Source organism: Diadema antillarum, unplaced genomic scaffold, assembly GCF_040938485.1.
Source record: "Diadema antillarum isolate AM-2024a unplaced genomic scaffold, OU_Dant_1.0 seq00000802_RagTag, whole genome shotgun sequence".
Classification (NCBI taxonomy): domain Eukaryota; kingdom Metazoa; phylum Echinodermata; class Echinoidea; order Diadematoida; family Diadematidae; genus Diadema; species Diadema antillarum.
The window spans coordinates 148,504-163,261 of record NW_027271684.1 but is presented as its reverse complement, the minus strand read 5'-3'; the positions used below and the strand labels follow the sequence as shown (position 1 = coordinate 163,261).

Genomic DNA, 14,758 nt, shown 5'->3' with positions numbered 1-14,758 from the left:
AAGGTGGGGTCAAATCAAGGAACAGAAAAAATATAGCTGTATACAAAGGGGCGAGTAAGGTAACCGCAATGGTAACTGAAAAATACTCGGAAAATAAACGTGACTTATCAACGAAACAAAAATGAACATTGTATGTTACTTGAGTGCAATAACCGCTGTTTGGTTGAAAATGGAGACACAGAGAGAGACAGAGAGAGAGAGAGAGACAGACAGACAGACAGACGAACAGACAGAAAAGGAGAGACAGAAAGACAGAAAAAGAGATTGAAAAGACAGAAATTTAAGGAGAGGAATTATAGGGACAGGGGCGGAATATATTAGGGAGGGAGAGATATTAAATCAGAGGGGGAAAATTAAAGGTATCAAAATATATTAATCAAACTGATTGAGAGCTTGTAGACGCCAATAAAACTTATGCCATCACGTGACGTAACCGAGACCAACAATCTAAAGGGATGATACAGTATTGGTGTAGGCAAGGATTAGGCTTTAAACTTTTTGTGAGATACCAAGAAACCACTTATGAAATAGTATAGAGCATACCATTCTAAGACGAATTCAGAGTTTATTTGATGAAAATCGGTTCCGGGACATCCAAAAAAAGTAAAATAAAGCTTTTGTAATAAAAGGTGAGTCCCACCTTTTATTAGGATTGCTCTATTTTGCGTATCTCGGCCATTTCAAAACCATTTTTTTTAATCAATTAAACGCAGAGACTCCAACTCTCCCGTTTTCGACGGGAGATCTCCCGCCGAAAGCCCATTTTTGCAAAATCTCCCGTTCTCCCGCTTGAGATTCAATTTCTCCCGCCCTGGCTCTGTGTCTCCCGCTTGAAATGATTTCTTACTTAGTATCATCGTATATGTTGAAAAATAAGCCTTGGATAGCACGAGGAGCATCTAGAACCCTAGAGCTTCCAAGGCCCTAAGCGGGCCCTGGACCCCGGCAGCAAGGAACTCTGGGCTTCACGCTCGTAATGTGCGTTTCGCGCACATCAAGTTGGAGTCTCCCGTTTGCTAGGGGTTTCAGGCGGGAGAATCTCCAGATCAGAGGGTGCTTGGGGTTGGAGTCTCTGTAAACGTTGAATTCCTCTTGGAATTACATGCTCTTTTATATTAATTATTTCACTAGAGATTTCTCATTATCTCACTCAAAAACGTTAGAAACCTGAAGTTAGGTCTCAACCAAAACTATATGATCCCTTTAAGATGTCGTTTTTCAGTCGGTGCCACGAGAATGGCATGGGGCCTAGTATTTAAGACCTCCCATGGTTTTAATGGTCATAATATTCTTCGTTTTCATCAGACGCATTAAAATAGCTTCTCATCGTTTGCAAATTATCAGCAGAAAGCGAGCTTCTAAACATGATTTCCACGCATCCTCTCAGTCAATTCTTTCCTTTCCCTTTTCTCTCCTCCCCGCCCTCTCTATCTCTCTTAAGCTGTCACCCTGCATACAAACGTTCATCACAATTAATGTACACACAAATAAACAAACAGACACTCGTACTTAACGCTTTGATGCCTCTGATGCCTGCAACCACCGCCTGGAGTGCTTTTACATACCATACACAAGATGACGTCGATAGAGCAAAATTAGACAGAATGGTGGAGAAAATTGTATTTAACGGTATTTAAGTTTCGCTGATAAGAAAAGAAGAAATTTTAGACTTCAACGGAACAATGACATGAATATAGCAGCCACCATGATGATTCATTATAATAGATGAAAATAATCGATGTCATGGCCTCAAAAGACTTATTGAATGGGTATCCCATTACTGTATTCCCCACTATTGTTATTTTATCATTCTTATAATATTAGAATAAAATGAAATAATGAAATAAATTTAAGTATTTCATTTTTGCCCTAGCGTGAGGTCAAAGAGAGAAAAAAAAAACATAATTCCCTTCCTGATGCGCATTTATCAGTAAGTTATTGCAACAATCGAAGAATGATTACATTTAGGATAAATGGTTGTAGATATTGAACAATCAGCCGAAAGCATGAAGCTTGCGATATTTTGTTGTGCTGTTTAATATGAAGGGTTGTGAATGGATGACAACTCATTATATCTCAGCTAAATTTGAGTATGTGGTTTGCAACCTATATATTGATATTGTGGTCAAAACCTGTGTAAATTGTTTTAAATTTCATTCTAAATCCATGTCCGATTTTGATCGACTATAACTTCCATCATCCATTTATCTGACTTTATTTTTTTTAAAGTAAACAACATTATGCAATAAACATTAACAACAAAAGAACTAGATTCCAGATCCATAAAAGAATCTGAGCTTGTTCGATGCCGGTCTTCCTTGTTGTATTTATCAAACCTAATTACAGAATACGTGATTCAGAAACCGAGGCAATATTGCATGAGCAGAGTTGTTAAGAAAGATCATAATGGAACAATAATCAGATAGCGATTATGATACTAATGGGTTTAGCGGCAATCGTATATATTACTTACTACAGTCCAGCAAGACACTACTTTCTTGCCCACCACTAATCATCGCTGTTACTATTCTTATGAAGATGATAATAGAAATGATAATGACAGTTACTGTAATGCAAACTTATCTTATGATTTGTCGTTGCTCCTATAATGATAGATTTTCTATGTGGTTATTATATACCAAAGTATATGCACAGATAGGGTTTTAAGCTGAGGCAGATCTATCAAAGAAACAACAAAACCCCTATAAGTATGATGAATAAAGACTATTTAGTTTAAATGTAAAAACCGATATATTTTCATATCAGCTTGATTTATGTTAAATCTGCAGAAAAAACAACAACAACACAGAAATTCCTTTAAAAATGCGTGATAGATTAAAGGGAGCGTGTAGTTTTGGTTGAGACCTAACTTCAGGTTTCTAATATTTCTTGGTGAGATAATGAGAATCCTACTCGCATGAAATATGGAAGTGCATGTTATTACAAGAGGGATTCAACGTTTATGTGATAAAAATCAGTTTTAAAATGACCGAGATATCAAATCAAAGAATTACGCTATACTTTGTTTTTCGATGTCTCAGCGATTCCAATACAGATTGTCATCTAATAAACTTTTAATTCCTCTTAAAAAGGTATGCTCTGTACTATTCCATAAGTGGTTTCTACTAAGTATCTCGCAGAAAGTTAAAAGCCCAGTTCTCATCTCCACCAATACTATACAATCCCTTTAAAGTATCTTCAAAAGTGTTTCTTGTAGTTAAAGTGCAGTATCATCAAAAACATTTCATTATGCTCTTTATAATGACCTTATTTTGAGATATCTGAAAATGGCATTTATCTCTTTTTACATTCAAACTCGTTGATTTGGACAGGGATCCCTTGTGAGAATTTGCTGGCTGATTGCTTTCTCTTTGTAAACTATGTAGTTCAAACGCTAACGCTACGAAAAAAAGAAAAGAAAAAAAAAAAGCAGTGTTGCTCGGGACGGCAAGAATCCTCAAAAAAGGACTAAAAGTCTGAGGTTCCAGGATGGAACTTAACATGACATTGATCTTCAAAATATCTCATGACGATGGGGACAATAATGATAATGAAATATGAGATTATTCATAATAGTAATAATGATAATGATAATAACAATAATGATAATAGTAATAATAATAACAATAATAATAACAACAACAATAATAATAATAATATACATAATGATACTAATAACAATAATGAAGAGAATAGCAATAATGATCACGATGACAAATTAGACTGTAATATAATGAATATATGACAATTATCATTAAAGACATATCGCAAACAACCCTGTGCAGTTTTATGTGCAACATTTAATTCAACCTTCAATGCACATGAAACAATGGAATGCTCAGATGTTTTGTTTTTCTTATCAGAAACAATTAAGTCTTCTTTATTGCTTTTTTAGGAGCCAATAAAAGCGTGTCATAGTCGGTAATTTTATAATGGCTACTTTTGAATATTTTCCTTATTGTAAGACAAAATGAGTGCTTAGATCAAGTATCACATTTTGTAATATCTGTTGCTTTTAATCCGTGTGCTTATAGATAATGTTTTCAATGACAGTGTGAGAGCATCAAAAAAAGTTGATGAAGCGTGCCATCTATCGACTGGGAAGTCCCGAATGGACGGTCAAAGGTTGATAGTCATGCGTAATAATGTGAGCCATACGTTGTAGTTATTACGTCGATAGCTCCACATTTTCGTGCTTTACGGTGTATGTAGTCGTCCAATTTCACGCTAGGGAGGGGGTTTCGAGTCGACTTCAATCGTATGTGTACATTTTAGGGAGCTATTCATCCAAACACGGGAAGTATACGGGACCTATCTACGAAACTTGGATCAAATTCTTGAAACGATGGCTTTATCGCATCGGAAAGGAGTTGGAACCGTATGATGAGGTGAGACAGTTTGGAATTCAGTGTTAATATAATCTTTTAGAGTCGTAAATGTCCACTTTTTGTAAGCAGTCCTGTGTGGAGTGGTTCATAATCATAGAATTCTGATTGTGGGAGATCGCCTGCTGAGCCTGTGCTGTGTCTGTGAGGAGACTGAATCTGAGTAAGGTGCTACGAAACCGCCCGAACGAAGAAGCTCAAAACAACTGGAGCTGGAAGGACTGACTGTGGCTGTGCTGTGTCGCCTGGTCTTCTGGGCTGACTGGGGAGATCACCTAAGGTGTTAACTGTTACATGAGATCGTTCTAACGTTACTATTATTAACAGTAGTTGTAAATTCACTCACCACCGCCATCCCGAGATTTGCATCTAAACTGAAATCAGTTTAGTGAGGTTCTTTAGTGTTTTGTTAGATGTTAAGACAATCAGAATGGCTGTTCATGTTCATCATTCATGTAGACACTAATTCAACTCTGTCTGTGTTTAGTGTGTAATTAGTGTGAGTGTGATGGTGATCGATTGTTGCGTGTTGCAGGATGAGGAGCAGGTAGACTAGACGTCTAACAATCATTTATGATTAACAATACACTCCGAACTGCATGCTGGGCACTGCTGAGGTTTACATTGCATCGTAGACCTCAATCTGCCAAGACTGGATTGTGAATCTGTGATACAGACCCTCTCTACAGCTTCCTGAGCTGTGAAAGTCATCATCTGATCTATTTGTACTGTAGGTACATTGTAGAGTAAAACCCCCAGTTTTTGGCCCGCCTCCAGAATCCGGACACTGCACTTACAAACTTGTATCACTTATCACAAGCCCGCAAATTCTACTCAGTACTGTCACAACACACGCATATCACATCGTTTCACATACTGGCACACTCGTTCACCACAGGAAAGTGCCTGAGTTACCTCAAAAAATCCATCCAAAATCCCAAATTTCACTGTCAAAAATGCAGAATCGGCGCAACTTTTCCAAAGCGTGTGCGAATTATGCACTTGTCAATGTAATGACGCACCCCACTACCCCCGGACATGGGTGCGTCATGGTCATTTTTTGACTGACCACACGGGGTTTTTGACGGACACCACAGTCACTTTTTTGACGGACATAACGCTGCAAGTGACGAACACCACAGTCACTTTTTTGACGGACAACACGTTGAAAGTGACGCACACCTCGGTCACTTTTGTGACGGACATCCTCGGTACATATGACGCACCCCCGTAAATACTGAAACGATTTTTGCACACGTTTTATTCAAGCAATTTCATTTTCTTTTGGTTCGTACACATGATTTGTAAAAGTTTCGGCAAGTTTCCCTTACCATGTAAGCACCGTATTGTCATTCACCGTATATCACGCTGCTGCTACGATATTCCGAACAGTAGTATGTATTCTGTGCATGCAATCCATACATGACAATCACATGTGTGCAGAATGCGCTATGTGTGCAGAATGCGCTGTGTGTGCGCGGCCATTGCTAGTGCGGTGGATGCATACTGCTGCAGCGCAGGTAGGTACACACCACGCCACGGCATTCATATTCCCGCTCGAGTACTGCGTAACTACTTGTACAGCCTAGTCGCGGTACGTAGAGATTCGCACAGCTAACAGCGTCGCGCGCGCGTCTGGCCAGCTGGTCGGGCTATATCCCGCGAGCAGAAAATAGCATGCGGCATGCAGGCAGTTCTTCTGCTGCCGCTTCGACAGGAAAGATTGAACTAAGTTGTTACATCGCTGAACAGTCCCTGGTTTGAGATCGAGTATGCATGATTTCATGGGTTTGTTGGAGGGAAAATGTAAGGAGAAAGGGTGGCTTTTAAATTCTTTGCTTGCCAGATTCTGGCAAGCATTTTTTCCTCTTATTCCAAAACGCTTCCCGACTTTGATTTTCACTTGCCGCGGGAAAGCGCTCACTGTAATTTCACTCGCGGTACGTGTATCCGGGACCGGTAGCGTGCAAAAATGCGTGCAGTTTTCCATAGCCAAGTAACGTACCATGACGCACCCCTCGGTTCAAAATAATGCATGTTATTTTCCATAGCCAAGTGACGTACCATGACGCACCCCTCGGTCAAAATTTTGACCGACAATGATGGGATTTTGACGCACCCCTCGGTCAAAAATTTGACGGACAAAGCTGGTAAAATGACGAACACCTGGGTCACAAATTTGACGGACCAAACGAGGAAATGACGCACCCATGTCCGGGGGTAGTGGGGTGAGTCATTACATTGACAAGTGCATTAGGTCCCATCTTAGGAATGAGGCTCGCCGAAAAAGCACTAAAAATTGAAAAATCACACCGTTCTGTTGCGAGATTTTTCACTTATCGCAAGGTCAGAGTGTGATGGTATCCTCAAGAACACTAAAGAAAAACAAAATCTCTGTACGTGCCGATGCAGTGAATAAATGTACAGGGGCTGAATGCAAGTGCCGAGTCACCAGAATTCAGACACAAACGGGTGCCACAACGTTCCCGATGCAACCTTGCGCCAACAAGGTATTGCGCGTTTTTTTTTCATTTTTCAGCGGCCTTGTAAGCGTATTGACATTGAACGCGTGTTAGCGTGTGTCCGAATTTTGGAGAGGCTGTCCAAATTTTGGGCAATTGTCAAGATGATAATATTTGGGGACTTTGTGAAATTTTTGATGTATTTAACAAAATCGATATTGGGAAAAGGTAGTTTGATATATATTTAACATACATTGTTATATTTTGTATGAATATATGAGTTGAATGAATATTGCAGAAAGTGTACATGTAAACTGGTGGTTTTACTCTAGATGTGCGTGTTGAGTGGTAGTGGCGAGCTGTGGAAGTGTAAGGACTAAAAAACCTGTACCAATTGGAAGGTTTGACCTCCCATACCAAAATTCTAATATGCGCAAAAGCATAGTTCGTAAATGTAGTAGGCGCTTAAAGTGGCATGCGGCGCGCAGTGCTTAGGCCTATACAAGGGGATGGTTACTGAAGACTTTACAGTGCTCAATACAACACAGATAAATCTCCACTAAATGCCACTAAAAATGAGACGTTTTCACCAAGAAGTGCGAGATGTAATGAGCATTGCGAGAGGCATATTCTCTATCACTTGAACAGAAACTCAGTGACTATATACATAGGCAGCTGTTTGTAAAATGAAAGAGAGGACGGTAGTGCAGATTCTGTTTTCTTCGAAGGGGGCTATCTCCTGGATATCGAGAAACCTTAGTTTAGCTCCTTTCTTGCCCTTTCAGCTGTCTATAAATTGTTCACAATGATTGAGGTCCTCAGAAATCCATTCCTTCTTCTCAGATGAGCATAGGTTGACAGACTGGTCTGTTACTACATGTAGTCAAGACTTGTGTTGATATTTAATGATAAGCATATAATCTCATCACTGGTACAGTCATCTGGAAATCGAAACTGCATTATTACGCAATGTGACTTTGCTTGCTCTGCTTGAGAGAACTTTGCTTGCTCTGCTTGAGAGAACAAAATTTCTCTCTCGTTCTCTCTCTCTCTCTCAAAAAAAAAGTGCATGACAGATGCACAGGAAATTTCAAAATCTGAAGACAGAAGTAGTGCTGGGAAAACACAGCAAAGGAAAAGAAAAATTCGCGCCCGCTGAGGATATTAGGTAATAATAATTTTAGGGGAAAATAATGGTTGTTTTATTTTAAGATATGGGCCCTTGACTTTGAAGCTGTGCATACAGTATCCAAAATTTAATGCTGGAAAAGTGTAGCTCCTTGAGGCAACTGCATGGAAAGCAAATTAAAAAAAACAACAACAACAAACCACCTTTCTTTCGTAATTCTTAATGACGAGGACAGGTTCACATTCAATAGTACAAATGAAATATGAAATATTAAGTATTACTGAACCCAACAGATCTATTTTTCACGCAACAGAACTTGACAGTGATATAGGAAAGGAAAGGGGTGGCAGCACGGAGTGGAATGGAGAGCAGACGTCATATTGGTGTTGGAGGATAAATATCATCAACTGAGCAATTTTGTAATACGAACATGAAAAGAGAGAGAGAGAGAGAGATAGAACAGACTACTGCCAATCTAGCTCATTTCCCGCCATATTTTATTTATTTATTTATTTATTCATATTTTCTTTAAAAGCAGGGTTGTCTCATTCAGAGCCCCAATGGCCTGCTTTGCAAGGGAGCCCTGCATCAAATACAAAGGTTACAAAATCAAATACAGATTACAAATACAACTGTAATATCAAGTAACATACAAATAGAAAATACAATGAAAACATATGGAAATGTAATACGACGCAATACAAGTGGTGGTCATACGAAATAATAACTAAATCAAGAGATAGACTGGTGAAGCCAGAGGCGTTTCTTGAAAATTGGTAATGAAGGGGATGATTGAACGGAAATTGGTAATGAATTGAACATATTGCAAGCGGAGTATGAGAAGGAACGTATCTTACTGTCTGTTTTTGGCTTAGGTAAATATAACTGATTTGTTGTGATTCCATCATTATAGTCCTACACTTGTATGTGTTCATACAGACTGTTATCTTGATCACTACCTAGATTTAATATGTACATCATCAAAATATCCTGAAAATTTCTTTTCAGTCTGTTCAGAACTTTTTGAGTCATTTCAATGCAAACAGACAAACAGCCATTGCTGGCAAAAACATAACCTTCTTGGCAGAGGTAATGATATGATTAGTGATGGTGGTGATAAATTATTATCTGATGATGCTGGTGTAAAGACAGCATGCTGAGCAGATGTTTCTTTCTGTAAATTTCCCTTCTCCCCTGTCATTCCTCTTCTTTCTCCTCCATGAATGATGAACAACAATGACAACAACAACAACAACAACAACAACAACAAAAGTTCCTTACGCTGCAACAAAAACGAACCATGTGCTAGCAACCAAGTTATTTATGTTGATTGTAAGTTGAAGGAAAGTGTTCAGTTGAAGGAAAATGTTCCTTATGAAGAAAAACAAAAACGATGACAATTTAGGCAGCCATGGAAAACTTGAAATCAATGCTTTATGAAAGCGGAGTGACAGACAAAGGAATGAGACTAGTATTCTATTCCTTCAGGTTGTAGCCAGTCAGTAACCAGTTGTACCATGTCACTCATGGAAACCAGCTGCGAACAGTGATGAATGATTAGTCATTGATTTTCTGCACGTGTAAAACCGTTCACCATTATCATAAAGCAAGAAACGTGGCATGTTACAATAAGAGTACATTGATCTTGAAAGAAGTTCTTGTTTTGCTGACATGGCTTGCAGCGATTACTGTTGTGACAGACTTACTAATTTTGGCACAGGGGAAAGGAAATAAGGAATATTCACAAATGATGTTTACGAACCCATGGAAAGTGAATGCTCAAAGGCAATGCATGACATTTAATTGTCATACTGTAGATAATCATTGACTACCCAACAAATATGTTCTGCATTATGTACTATGTATTTGCTAGTACAAATGTATTAAAACACAAGAGCACTTTACGGAAGATGAAAGTACACATGTTCCAATGTACGGCAATGAAAGATTCCATAGCCACCCAACAGGCTTCGACGCATTTCTTTTCATGTCATTTCAGATAGCCAGCTTACTACGTGTCGTAGAATTGATATGAATCTTGAAAATACACACACACACACACACACACACACAAATCATTGATCCTGACTGTTGATCCCTGGCAGTGATCTTGATCACGACTGAAATTAAATCTTCTTTTCCTTGTGTCACTAGGTTCCTGAAAATTTCATCCAAATCTATTAAACTTTTGAGTTATTTTGCAAATAGACAGACAGACAAACAGACAAACCAAAGCAGGCAAAAAAACGCAACCATCTTGGTGGAGGTAATGAGCATGCATTTCTTATTACTCCTCCGTTTGTCCGTAACACGAGACTTGAGCCAAGGCGAGCGGCTGTCTGTCCAAATCCATACGAAATACAATATTGAATGATGTGTGTGTGGATCCTGAATACATCGTATACTGCCTCTTACATGTATATTTAATTGTGAGTGTGTGGTGTGTAGAGCCGTGGTGTTGTAATGTACTGTATTATGTATACATTGTACGTACAGGTGGTGAGTAACTTTTTTTGCATGTAAACTGCTGCTCCCTTCTCGCTCCTTTTTGGCCAGATACTGTGCTGGTACAGTAATCAGACAGTGAAACTGGTTGGGTACTAGTAGTCTGAACTGCAAGCTCATGTGTACACTACATTGTATTGTAGTCACCCTTGAAGGCAAGTTTTACACTTGTCTGTGATTGTTTCTTCAAGGGTGATACAGTACTCTCCGCGTAATCGGGTGTCGCTTAAAGGGATGCTACAGTATTGGTGGAGGTGAGAATTGGGCTTTAACTTTTTGTGAGATACCAACAAAACGCTTAGAATATAGTACAGAGCATACCATTTTAAGAGGAATTCAAAGTTTATTTGATGAAAATCGGGTTCGGGATGACTGAAATATCCAAAAACAAAGTAAAACAAAGCGATCGTAATAAAGTGTGGGACCCACACTGTATTAGAATTGCACTTTTTTTTGATATCTCAGCCATTTAAAAATCAATTTTCAACAAATAAACATTGAATTCCTCAAAGAATTACATGTTCTTTCATATTTTATAAGAGGTTTCTCATTATCTCACCAAAAAATGTTAGAAACCTGAAATTCGGTCTCAACAAAACTATACGATCCCTTTAAACGGGTACTAGGTTTAATTGGGTAGTAATGTCAAAATCAGTTCCAATGCACATTAAATTTACCTGATAATCGGGTTGCCTCTCCGCATAAATTGGTAAATGATTTTCTTCTAATATAATTTCTACCCACATTTCATCGCAGATAAAACACTTTAAGAAATCATGAATGTCAATTTTTTTTCACGGGTAATCGTATTCTCTTTAATTTGCAAAGAAGACCGATCATTTGAGGAGTGATTAAACATGAGTTTTCTGAAGACATATTTGTCCGTAAAAAGAGTGTAAATTATTGCTCGTGACTCAGCAAGCGTAAGGTATGTATAATGTGCCGTGCAAGCATGCGTGTTCAAGCATACAGCGTACACTGTAGGTGTTTGGTGCAGTGTACAATGCATGTATAATGTACATACACACATTGTATGTGTCAACTGTGAATGAATGAGACGTGTTCTTCTGTTAATCGGGTACTCCGCTTAATCGGGTAAGAAACGCTCTGCCCGAGCCTACCCGATTATGCGGAGAGTACTGTACAATACGCTCACGAGGACCCTGCAATAGCAGAGTACAAAAATGTAGCAAAGTTATAATTGATTGGTTGATACATACAATGTACAGTGTATTGGGACTTTGGCTGTACAGTGTACATTGTGTGCGACATGTAATATTTATGCAAATGTGTGCTTATTGAAGCATGTGCATACAGTACTCTCTGATAGATCACCTAATGTACTTTGTAGCCACATACAATTGTACATTCAGTACAGTACCGGTAGTGCTTGCTTGTACTCCGCGCTCGAAATAAGATTTCTGAAGGTCAAGGCCATTTTAAAAGGGCACTTTACTTGTACATTTGTAGCTTGAGGCAAAGTGGCCTTTGATACCCAAAAATTTCAAGGGGCATTACACAATTATTTGTATGGCCATTCGAAAAGGCATTACGACAACTTTTAAAGGGCAGCTCAGTTTAAAGTTCAGGGTTACTGTCAAACTTTTGGCACGCTTGAGTCCCAGTTCTAAGACCCAACTTGGATACATCAACATGTACATGTAGAGTACATCTTAAAATGTACCAATATTGTCCCTTGCCTGGAACTTTTAATATTTCTTTTTGTTGTTTGTTTGGAAGAACATTGTACATGGTAATTACAATGTAGTTTCACATTTTCTTGACTTCCAGTGCAAAGTACAATGTACAATGTATGTAGACATTCCATTCTTACTGTACACATTATCTGTAAGACAGGGAGAGGCAGTTCTAGACTACAGTGTAATTTCAAGTTACCTCTTTGTTGTGGTTTGGAGAGTTCTTGTTGCTACAATGTCAGACTACAACATGTATGACTTTGTGGCATATACATGTTGTAAAGTTTTCTGTGCACAAATGTGCTAACAGGCAAATTTGCAGTCCTGGGCTGTGTACATGTAGATGTGTTGGGCAGGGAATAAAGATCGATTCTATGTTTTGGGCTACCATTCTTTCCCCACACTACCTGGTTTTTCAAAGCTTATAGTGATGCTGAACTACAGAGCGTATCAAAAAAAAAAAAAGGTAATCCAACTTTGGAGGGCTACCATTTCTTAATTGTCAGCTACAATAATGTGTATGAAGAGCACAATGTTGGTTGTGAGGAAAGAGGAACTCTTCCTCTTTCCATTGGTACATGTCTACATTTGTAATTATGTTGACAATTGTCAAGCAGGACTGAGCACATGAACTTTATTTAAGACAACAATGACAAATTGCACTTTTTCCAAGTTTGCTTGTTATCGTGAAGGAACAATGTATGTCTCACTGCATGGATGAGATCTGTCAATGAAAGTTGCCAATAGGCCAGCCTGTACGAATGCAGGTTTGTGTTTAGCATTTGTGTTTAGGGTTTGTGTTTAGGTTGTCTCCTAACATTTTATGGTCCATAACCTTTAAGATGGCCTTTTGTCTGATAACTTGGTCGCTCCCACAGAGGCCAACCCATGCAGTCCATCTTTCTCTGTTCATATTCAACACATACATGTAGCTCCCAGTGACAAACCATGTCTTGAATATGAGGAAAGTACTGTACATGTAAAATGGATAATGGTTTCGCCTTAATGGGAAGGACCAAGTTATCGACAACGTGGCCATGTTGAAGGTTATGAACCATAAAACGTTAGAAGAAACCCTATGTAAAACACGAATCTGCAGTCATGCAGGCTGGCCTGACGATTTGACCACTTTCATTGACAGATCTCATCATGGGTGTATGCAAGGGGGGGTCGGGAGGGTCGTACGACCCCCCCAAATTTTCAAAAGGTCCACTTTTTGTAAAAGACATTTTTGTTTTTTGAGGGCTTTTTACTCTATATAGGCCTACAAGTTTTGTTACAACAGGAAAAAAAAAAGTGACAAGGTGGTGTTCCAGCAAATCGTAAATTTCGTAACTTAGTTTTAATATGCCATAATTTACCTTATTTCTAAGCTGCACTGCCATGCCGAAAAAGTCACTTTTGTATGCACCAAATTGCCCCATTTTAAGATATAAAATTCAAAAACTCCCTACCGTGGAAGGGGGGACACCCCCCTCCCACACCCTCCCCCCGCTCGGTCGCTCCGCTCCCTCGCAAAGGTAAAGGTCCAAAAATTTTGGTTACGACCCCCCCAGAAAAAATCCTGGATACACCCCTGCTCATCCATGCAGTGAGACATTTATGCATTGCTCCTTCGCAATAACACGCAAACTTGGAAAAAAGTGCAATTTGTCATTGTTGTCTCTAAAGTTCATGTGTTCAGTCATGCATGACGTTTGTCAATATAATTAGATGTATCAATGAAAAGAGGAAGAGTTCCTCTTTCCTCACAACCAACATTGTGCTTTCCATACACTGTAGCTGACAATTATAAAATAGTAGCCCTCCAAAATTTTTTTTTGATACGCACTGTATATAAACTCTCATGTGCCTATGGACTTTATAAAGTGTTTTTTTCCAACATTCAGTAAGCTATCTAAACTTGACCTTGATGTAAATGAGCAAGGCCGCTCCCTACATGTAACCCAACCCTAAGTTTCCATTCAAGATATGTAGGAATTGGAAGTAGCCGTGAAATTTATTTGAAGAGTTCCTTCTTCCTCTTTCCTGATTTGTTTAACTTTACAGTATCCCCCCATGTCATTGTGTTCAATACTGAATACAGATGTACAGTGTACATGTATGATGGCTTCCGATATTTGTATCACAAAATGTGTGAATCTTTTGTCATAAGTTAGAGATTGTTTGGGTTTGGATTTTACATGTAGGGCCTATACTACATGTATGTACAAATTGACTGTACCTCTACTGGCTCTAGTGAAGTGTCCTACATGTACATAGTCGTGTACATACAATGTACTTTATACATTTGTACACTGTAATGTATCTTATTTTGCTTATCATCTACAATGTATTTGTACAGTGGATAGCAATACAGTACATGTGTTATGGATCACACATTGTATTTGTACTTGTTTGGCAGTGCAGCCCCTCATTCACTTGAATGAAGAGTGGGATACTGAGGTCAGGTGTACGTTGTAGTGCTGGACTTTGAACCCTCTACACAGTGTGGAATGTTGTGAGGACGCTAGCCTCCATTGGCAGGACGTACAAATGTACTGTACAGCAGAGCCATACATATCATTGTAGATCACGTGC

At 38.8% G+C, this 14,758-nt stretch overlaps 1 protein-coding gene across 1 annotated transcript in view; it reads left to right on the top strand.

The window, feature by feature from the left end:
• The first annotated feature begins 4,268 nt into the window (after positions 1-4,268).
• Positions 4,269-14,758, top strand: part of LOC139739510 (uncharacterized) — a 30,004-nt gene continuing 19,514 nt past the window's right edge. Inside the window, exon 1 of the mRNA XM_071650115.1 lies at positions 4,269-4,388. Coding sequence (XP_071506216.1) covers positions 4,381-4,388 — 8 coding nt within the window. The 5' untranslated portion in view covers positions 4,269-4,380. The remainder of the gene's footprint in view (positions 4,389-14,758) is intronic.